General features: G+C 45.4%; 1 protein-coding gene across 1 annotated transcript in view; it reads right to left on the bottom strand.

Annotated features, from left to right (window-relative positions):
* Positions 1 to 1,282: 1,282 nt before the first annotated feature.
* Positions 1,283 to 9,737, bottom strand: part of PIWIL4 (piwi like RNA-mediated gene silencing 4) — a 46,734-nt gene continuing 38,279 nt past the window's right edge. The window contains exons 15-20 of the mRNA XM_034666149.1: positions 8,652 to 8,755; positions 6,203 to 6,273; positions 4,472 to 4,625; positions 2,792 to 2,917; positions 2,533 to 2,680; positions 1,283 to 1,807 (exon numbers count right to left, since the gene is read on the bottom strand). Of these exons, the coding sequence (XP_034522040.1) occupies positions 1,691 to 1,807; positions 2,533 to 2,680; positions 2,792 to 2,917; positions 4,472 to 4,625; positions 6,203 to 6,273; positions 8,652 to 8,755 (720 nt within the window). The 3' untranslated portion in view covers positions 1,283 to 1,690. The remainder of the gene's footprint in view (positions 1,808 to 2,532; positions 2,681 to 2,791; positions 2,918 to 4,471; positions 4,626 to 6,202; positions 6,274 to 8,651; positions 8,756 to 9,737) is intronic.

A 9,737-nucleotide genomic window follows, 5' to 3' on the forward strand; every position in this document is an offset into this window, starting at 1 on the left:
AACGTACCTGAGGACGAATTCTAGCTCTACGATTTATTGATCTTATGAACTTTGGTGAGCCCCATGGTATCTTTAGTCCTCAGTTGTATCACCTGTAAAATGGTCATTCTAGTGCCTGATGGATACAATTGCTGTGGAGAGTAAAGGTCTATGTAAAGTGCTCAGCTCTGCTCTCACACTGTCCTAACCTCCACCCTCAAGCCCCACAAACGGTTATTACCACTATTACTGAAACTGACCCATGGTGGGCACCTTTTGACCAGGCCTGGGAAAAACTCCCAAAGAGGAAACAGTGTTCTCAGGGCCAGCTATGGGATCTCACACCTCAGAGAGAACCTGCGGCCCTCCGCACGCCCCTGCATGTGGCCTTGCACGTGATCCTTCCCCTTAAGAGTATTCCAAGTACAGAGTCCTGTTCTCATTCCTGGGGCATTCTCGTGTGAAAAGGATGAGAAGATGAGAAGCCAGCAAAGGAGAAGGAGGGAGATTGAAGGACTGACACAGTAGAAGAGAAACCAGGAGAGTGTGTCATCCTAGAGGCCACTCGGGTGCCACGGATGGAGGAAATGACCTCCCGGGTCAAATGCTGGGATCTCTTAGGAAGGTTAGGCCCCAGAACGGACAATCTGGTTTAGCAAAGCGGAGGTCATGGGTGACCCTGACAAAAGCCATGTTGCTGTAGTGGCTGTGGTGAATTCTCACTGGAGTAAGGAACTTGATAGATCAGGCATCAACGCCTCTTCTGAGAAGTTTTCTATAAAGAGGAGCAAAGAAATGGGGTGGTCACTGGAGGAGGAAGTATTTTCGTCTTTAAGATGGGAGGACTAACAGCATATGGCTAAGGATGCCGGAATGACCCAGGATGAGGGAAGAAGGGCTGCCGCAGGAGGGAGAGGGAGGAATTCCCAGCTCAGTGGGAGAGGGATTTGGTACCCACAGGAGCAGAGACATGGTTCATTTACAATGACAGGGGCAGGGCTGGGGCTCAGCACACAGCTAACCTGCGGAGCGGGCAGGGGACAGGGGCCTAGGCCAGCTCTCTTCTTGTGGAATCTGTTTTCTCAGTGCCACAGGAAGCAAGGTCATCAATGAGAGCACCTGCTTTTAAGAGAAATCAAGTACCTTCAAGAGAGCAAGTGGTATGTCCCGATTTAGAATCGTCACTCAGAGTGGTGGTGGGGGGGTTAGCAGGTAAGTCTGTGCTGAAAACCAATCATGAGGTTTGCATGTAGCTTCAACTGAAATCCAAACAACAGTAAATACACACACGATGCTCTGAATTTTCTTTATTTTCCAATAACTATTGGAAGCACTCTACAAAATGTTCTACAATATTATTTAACAAAACGTCAACAAAATTTAGGGTGGGAATTAGACCCCATTTCCCTAGCACCAAAAACATCTTGCAGACACTTATTTTCTTAGAGGATATTCAGCTCTGTGGAATTGCTTACAGATGATGGTACATTTTAATTCCATTTACCAGGACGAGAATTTACCGCAAGCATAAAACTCTTTGAAATAAAACACTGTACATTTCTTTTGAACCATTTCAGATTAAGCTGTGCTGGGTGTTTTTCCAGAAGCTCCATCTCTTTTCCCCGGTCACAGCCTCGCACTTGAGGCAGGTTTGTACAAAATCCAGCTAGTCCTTGGACTGCTCGTGCAGGGATGCCCGGGGTTCCCGGTGTCACAGGTAGAAGAGGGAGTTGGCTAATTCCAGACTCGGCTCTTTGTGAATGCTCTGTGCCACCAGAAAGGTCAGCTTGTGCGCGTACTGACAGGGAGCTGGGATACTGATTAAGCCCTGAGGAGAAAACATATTGCCAGCCATTAAGAGGTTAACTTGTTGTCAAAATAATTCATGTTCCTGAGTTTTATCCTCTGCTAATTCCATCACAGTGGAATGTGTTTGTGAGTAAACAACAACTAAAGTCAACCAACAAAGGGCTACCAAGTCACAGGGAGCACAGACTCACTGGGCAAGCTGGGGTGGAAGGCCAGTCTGGCTCCACAGAGCTGGGAGCCGGGAGCCCGTCCCACTTAGCGCTAACCTAAGTTTCCCATGATTTGAGGCTCCAAGGGGCTCAGACCAAACCTTGGACTTGGACTTTGAGAGCAGCCCTAGGCATCATGCTCAGAAACACAGAACAGACGTGTCCTTACTTTCCCATCAGACACAGTGTCTGAGTTGGTTTCAACTTCCTCAACTGCAACTTGGAAATAACAAGACCCCAATTTCCTCCCAGACTTGCATAACGCATAGAATAAAGTCTGCTGGAAAGGATCAATAGTGATGTTTTAAGTAATAATAATAATGTTTACGGTTGTTGCTGCTTCGTTTCTATGACAGGCTGGGTTTCTCCCTCTGTGGAATCAGGACTCATTCATTCATTCGTTCCCTCATGCATGCATTCATTCACTCCTCCTTCATGAAGTCAGGCACCGTGCTGGGTGTAGGGATACAAAGGTGAGCTGGGTGACAACCCCGGGCAGGAACACTGAGTGTCAGTGTCCCACAGTGTCACTCACCGGCCAATTGTAGTACACGTGGCACAGTTTGAAGGTAAGTCTCTGCATGTGGTCGGGCTTCAAGCCATTGTTGTCATAGATGACATTATAGTGGGTGGGAGTCACCGTTCCCCGGCTGGCCGTCTGACTGATCAAGTAGAAGTCGTACCTGAGCGGAAAACCGGCAGGAAGGTGAGAAAGAAGGCTGACGGAAGGACGCCTCACGTGAGGAAGACACAGCGAACGTTTCATTGAAAACTGGCTTTCGAGGGGCACTTGCCATTCAGGACGCGTGGCTTCAGAGTCCACCACGGTGCCCAGCGGTGGGTTCTGCACCGACCGGTTCAGCTCCATGAAGAATCGCAGCAAGCATTTCTTCCTGACCACAATCACGGACAGTTTGGTGCTTGGAACCAGAAAGGCAAAAGGTAAGATGCAGAGAACCAGAACCAAACTTGCAGCTTTCTAGTCTTTTTTTTTTTTTTTTGGTAATTTCTAGATAAATTCATTCATTAGAAAAACACTGCAAAAAATGAAGAAAGTCAAAATTACCCCTAACCTCAACTCCCGAGATACACAGTTTTCACAATTAGAGATTGTTCTTATTTGTGGTAAAAGTGTGGCACGTCCACTCACCTGGCTGGCTTATACCACCTGATGAGGACAAGGGGAAATGGTTAGTAAGGTAATGAGTTTCAACTAGCACTTCTAAAGGAAGATTTCCAAAATTTTCCGTGGAGACAAGAGTTCCTTTTTCCATTAGCAATAGTCCCCCTATTTCACCTTCACCCTTCCTCTCACTTTTGAATAGCAAAGAAACCCACAAGTTCCTCTTACTCCTCAAATCATCGCTTCTGAATCCTGCAAGACACACACCTGGGGAGGATAGATGGATGAACCAAATGCTGAATGACCAGGCCAAATCCAAATACTGGCCATCATTCCCAAAGAAACCCCTGAGATGCAGAGATTATGGGGAAATTTCAGTTTCAGCATTTTATTTAAAAAATATATTATTGTTTTAATATTGAAACTTTCATAAGTTGAGGTCATATTGCAAGAAAACTCCTTAGCACTGTCAGCTGCTAAATGTTCTCCTGCTAGCCCTAAATTGCATGCTTGTAACTCTGAATGACGCAGTCACCGGATCTCAGTGGGAGGGAGAGATCTCGGCTGTGCGGTCTGGATGCAGCTGCAGGCGATACTGCCCCCCAGCCATGATGCTCTCCCTCCTCGCTGACAGGCCCTGATGGGGTCCAGGCTCAGCTCCTCCGTGGCTCAAGGCGGCAACTTCGGTTGCCGGTGGTGCTGATGGTGTTCCCCGCCAGACAAATGCGGTGCTCTGCTCGGAGTAAGATGCTCTCCGAATATTTTAAGAAGCCAACTTAAGATTACCATCCTCCCCCATTTGTCAGTTCTAGTATTTTCCTTGCACCTGCCACTTGACGTTCTGAGGAAAATGTACCGTGCCCCTGAATCTAGAAGGGTAGCGACAGAGCAAGCTATTTAGGGTGGTCTGATCTCCATCTGCAGCCCAGCCGGCCCCGCCCCCCACCGCCTTCAGCACCTCCCACTGACCTTAGCCGCACCCCAGGGCCTGCACTGGAGGGGCCCTAGCCCTGGCTGTTGTTTTGGGCCTTGAATTTCAAACCACAGCTTGTTTAGTCTCTAGGCATATCAATATGCATGTAGCGTCTCCTCCCACAGGCAGCCCCACAGGCTTCCTGCCGAATCTCCATGTGGGCTGCTCTGGAGAACACCAGCCCTCCTCCAGGTGGCCCCCCACCCCCAGGGTGCACCTCACCCTATTCACGGAAGAGCATCCCAACTACGCTCCAAGCCGGGGGAAATCTAACCATCCAGGCTGCACTCACACGATGCAGACACCCAGCCTTATTAACGTTAATAGCTATAATCAATGTGCTATCACGAGTGTGGGGAAAGAACAGCAACAGAATACCTGGTATTTGAACTTGCTTCGGTCACACTGCTCAGCAGCTGTGGAACTTCGTATTCGATCAGTGTTTTCAGCTGGCCATCCCCTACGCCGTCCCGGTAGACGATGATCCGTGCGGGCAGAGCATGGTTCTGTTTGTACCATCTGTTGAGCGCTCCTGCAGAATGTGTGGTTGGTGAGAAGAGAATGGCTTGTCCAATGCCAACACAGAGTAACATCCCCATAGAGATCACTGTGTTAGAGAAGTCTGTTAGGACAGACCACTCACTGTCAAAGAGGATTAATTCCCAACTTGAGTTGTAACTGCAATAATATAAAAGTGGATAACTTTAGGGAACACTCGGCATCTCTGCTCTTTGAGGAGTCAAAACGGTTTCTATGGCATAACATATTCTTCACTTAGCATGCCTCTTTAGTAACATGTTAATATTTAAGCAATAAATGAAGTCATGCAACAGACATACAAATTCCCAAAACCAAATTAATACTAATTTAGTTTCTTCAAGCAGAGATAGATGGGATCATTTCATGTCATTTTCTTCTTCAACGAGCATCAATATGAAGACATAAGGAAAGGAGGTGGCTGCCCCTCTGAAGGCTCTCTTACCGTGGGCTCACCCAGATTGTAAGTTGCACTGACAGTATGAATTCTGAAAACATTTCCACCTACTCCACCTAGAAACTGTCCCAAGAGCAGAGCCAGACAGTAACTCCTACTCAACAGAAACTTTTCATAGCGACCTCAAAAAAGGACCAAGTTTTGGGGCGCCTGGGTGGCACAGTGGTTGGGCGTCTGCCTTCGGCTCAGGGCGTGATCCCGGCGTTGTGGGATCGAGCCACATCAGGCTCCTCCGCTATGAGCCTGCTTCCTCCTCTCCCACTCCCCATGCTTGTGTTCCCTCTCTCGCTGGCTGTCTCTATCTCTGTCGAATAAGTAAATAAAATCTTTAAAAAAAAAAAAGGACCAAGTTTTGAAGTGAGGGCAAAGTAATATAATACTTAATTTCATGTATATATTGGGCCATCATTTTAGAAGAGTTTGTTGTCCAGGAAATTCCGTTTAGTTCAATAGAAGATGATCATATAGGTAAGGCCATAACCAACACATACCACCAAATTCACTTTTTTAGGAAACAATATTTACAACCTCCCCTGCCCCCAAAGTTTATAGATGGGAAGATGCACGTCAGGAGAGGAAGTGAATCGTACAAACCACACTGCAAGGGAGTGCCAAAGTCATATCCCGACCAGGGCTGGGGAGGAGACGGGAGCCCCAGATACTGTTCCCACCACATCCCGTATGAAGAAGGCACCCTCCTCGCCTGCCTTTTCCCCCATCTTCTCCTGCTAAGTCACACTTCATCTTCCAGCCTTCCTATTACCGCCCCAAAGGCTTCCTTCCTATTTCTAGACCTCACACCACTCCATCACAATCCTTGTATCTCTGGAATAGATGGCTTTGGTCTCTGCACTGCCTGCCAGGGCCACCGGCAGCTACAAACTCCCCTTCCCCTTGGCTGTTTATCACACACAGATGACACATGTAAATTCTACAGCATCTGTTAGCATGGGTCAGGACACAGAGCTGGGAATCTCCAACCGGGTGACAGTTGACTCGGGCAGGCTTGGGGCGTCTGCTTCCACCATCTGCTCTGCTACAGGCACACAGACTCTGGGTCAGAAAGAATGGTGCTCGGAGCCCACCACCCCCCCCCACTGCTATACTTTGAGTACCAGTCATGAAAACTTTTAAGCAGTCAGCAACGTCAGTCGTTGTTCTCTGAAGGGTACAGCGAGAAAACCACCTAAAGTGAGAAAAACACAAAAGTAAAGTTCAAATTCAAAATGTCTACTATAAACATGCACTAGGATTAAGTGAACAAACAGAAAACCACCGAAATGTCCATCGATGGGAGAATGGATAAAGATGATGTGACACATGCCTGTGTGAGTGAGTGCACATGTGTGTGCACACACACACAGAGAACACTATTTAGCCATACAAAAGAATAAAATCTGGACATTTGTGATGACATGGATGGACCCTGAGGATATTATGTTAACTGGAGTAAGTCAATGTGATCTCACTTATAAGTGAAATTAAGAGAAGAAAAAAAAAAGCTCCTAAATACAGAGAGCAGACTGGTGTGGTTGCCAGAGGCAGGGGGTGGGGGTGGGGGCACTGCGTGAAGGAGAGCAAAGGATACAAACTGCCTGATACAAAATAAGTAAGTCCTGGGGATGTAACGAACAGCATGGTGAGTATAGTTAATAATATTGTATAGTATATTTGAAGTTGCTAAAAGATTACATCTTGAAAGTCCTCATCACAAGAAAAATGAATTTCATAACTATGTATGTGATGATGTTAACTACTGTGGGGTTCATTGTGCAATATGTACAAATACTGAATCATTACACTGAACACTGAAACTGATATAATGTTGTATATCATTATACTGCCATCAAAAAAAACAGACACTATGAGTGAAACTTAATGCTCATGATTTTGTATATACTGTATGAACACAATATAATATTTTTTAAGATTTTTTATTTATTTATTTGACAGAGAGAGACAGCCAGCGAGAGAGGGAACACAAGCAGGGGGAGTGGGAGAGGAAGAAGCAGGCTTCCCAACAGAGTAGAGAGCCCTATGCGGGGCTCGATCCCAGGACCCTGGGTTCATGACCCAAGCCGAAGGCAGATGCTTAATGACTGAGCCAGCCAGGCGCCCCATAGCACAATTATATTAAAAACCTCCCCTCCCCAAAAGAAATTTATTGGTAAGAGAAACTAAAACATAGTGTTGGCATCAGACATAGCTGGGTTCAAATCCTGGCTGGCATAATCACCAGCCATGTGACTGTGGTATGTGAACCTAAGCCTCGGTTTCCTCGTCTGTACCAAGGAAATACACAAGGTGGCGAGGTAGTTACAACCTCATAAGGTTGTAAAAACTAAATTAGATAATATATATAAAGTACTTAGCACAGTACTTGGCACAAAATAAGCAATAATAAATAGAAGCTACTACATTATTATTACAAAGGAATTCATTAGTTTAGCAGATCTATTTTCAAAATATTCAAACATTTCTCAAGCATAAACTTCAAGTTCTATCAATGAGCCTTTTGCACTTGAAATCTAAACATGATGAACTTATTTCAATTTCAGAAGTCCTCTTGCTAAAGCCATTATTTAAATAAAAGTACTTGGAAAATGAAAGTCATGGCTTAGTGGTAAGTATGCCTCAACATGATTTATAACCAATAATGACACGATGAGGACTGTGGCACAAACTGGAAGTCCTTTATCTGCTTGATGAACGAAGTGACACATGGCATCTCATACAACCTGGAAGGAATTTGGAGTCACACCGCTACTCTTCCTGTTTCTCACCATCCCAAATATATCCCTGACCACAAATTTAGAAGACTAAATCAAATAGCTTACATCTATGAATACACGTCACAAACTGTTCCTACAACCTCAAAACACATCGCTTCGTTGCAAATAGTGAAACAATTCTAGGAACAACAATGTATCAAATACTATGTCAATATTTAATGCGTTGCCCTGAGCCTGCTTATACTTTCAGCAGCTGCATGAACTCCATCAACTGTCTGCAAGCGTTCTAACGACAAGCATGTCCTGAGCATGCTGAGGCTGTGCGTGAAGCACTTTATCGTACGTTAATTCCCATACGTGTCCTGTGAAACGTGCATCACTGTCACCCCCATTTGACAGGTGACTACAAGTGAGGCTCGCTAAGCTTAAATCGCCAGATGTCAGAACAGAACCATGGCAGATATAAAACCAAGTAATCTGAATCCAAAGCCAGCTGCTTGACAAAATGTATGTACGGTTCCGAGTACAGCACCCAAAACAGTGCAGATGAATAGAAAACAAATACGTAAGAATTTCCATCATCCCTCATTTTGGGAATATGATAGGAATATGAGGGACAGCTTGTCCTGATGTATGCATAAATATAGTTTCTTCATAAGGCTACATATTGTCTTAATATTATCAATCACATTTTTATCTATAAGTATAATTTATGATTAAAGTGTTTATATTTTTAAAATTAGTGAAGAATACAAACTGTTTCCTGCTGTATGATTTTTAGTTAAGCCACAAACAATAATTAGAGAATATGTTGGGGTAACTGTAAAATTACCTGGTGATTCCGGGATTAATACTGGCCACAAATCCAACCACCACCATTCCCTTGCTGAATTCATGCTTACAGACATCAATACCAACCACCATCAGGGACTTTAACTGTAAAAGTAAATTTTTCGGGATTTAATGGAATGGGGCATCATTTCCCCAAACGATGATTTAATATGAAGTTGTAAAAAAACTCTTCATAGTTATTAAATTATTTAAGCGAAGCTACATGCCAGCGAGACCAAGGGCCAGACGAAGCAGGCTTTTAAAACAGAAACCAAAGAGACTTAAGTCCAGCTTCTGTTTTCACTTTTTCTTCTACTAACCCATCCTCCAATTCGCTAATACGTTCCTCTGCCTCATTTACCCTGGCCGTCAGAGCCTCTAGTTTTGACTGCATTTGGCTCATAGAATTTTTAATTTCTGCCAGATTCGCTCTCATTTCCGCCCTTAGAGATTCTATATTCTCATTAACATTTTCGTTAATACTTTCTTCAAGTCTACACATCATCTTGACCATTGTTACTCTGAATTCCATTTCTGATAATTTGGTTACATCCATATCCATTAGTTCTGTGGCAGAGGCCACAGACTCATTGTCTTTTCTTTGCTGGGGGGGATTTCTCCTTCTCGTCATTCTGATGAGGAGAGGTTGTGGGGTTGTCCAGAGCCCAAATTATTGACTGGGACCCAGGCGGTGCACCCTTGTTTTATAGAGATCTTAGGGATGTGGGCTTCTTGATTTTTCAGCCTGCCTTCTGGGGGAGGAGCCTGCCACGCGGATACTCAGGCAACCCTGTTTGGGTAGAGTCTCCGTGTCCCCTGCAAGGGGGGATGTGGATGGGCACACTGTGAGCCGGTATTTCCAGGCTTTTGTTCTCTGGCGGCTTTCCCTGGGGTCTGCTGTGCCTCTTCTGAGAGTCAGAGCAGCAGTGGCCGAATCTCAGCCTCTGTCTCATAACAGAGGGACTGCGGCCCGTTCTCCACTGATGTTCTAGCCACTTTAACTCTGTTACTGTTGGTGCTGCTGAACTCTGCAGCATCCCAGGATGTGCGCCCCACACCCGGCGTCCCAGCCCTCACTTCCAGGGCC

Source organism: Ailuropoda melanoleuca, chromosome 8 (assembly GCF_002007445.2).
Source record: "Ailuropoda melanoleuca isolate Jingjing chromosome 8, ASM200744v2, whole genome shotgun sequence".
Lineage (NCBI taxonomy): Eukaryota > Metazoa > Chordata > Mammalia > Carnivora > Ursidae > Ailuropoda > Ailuropoda melanoleuca.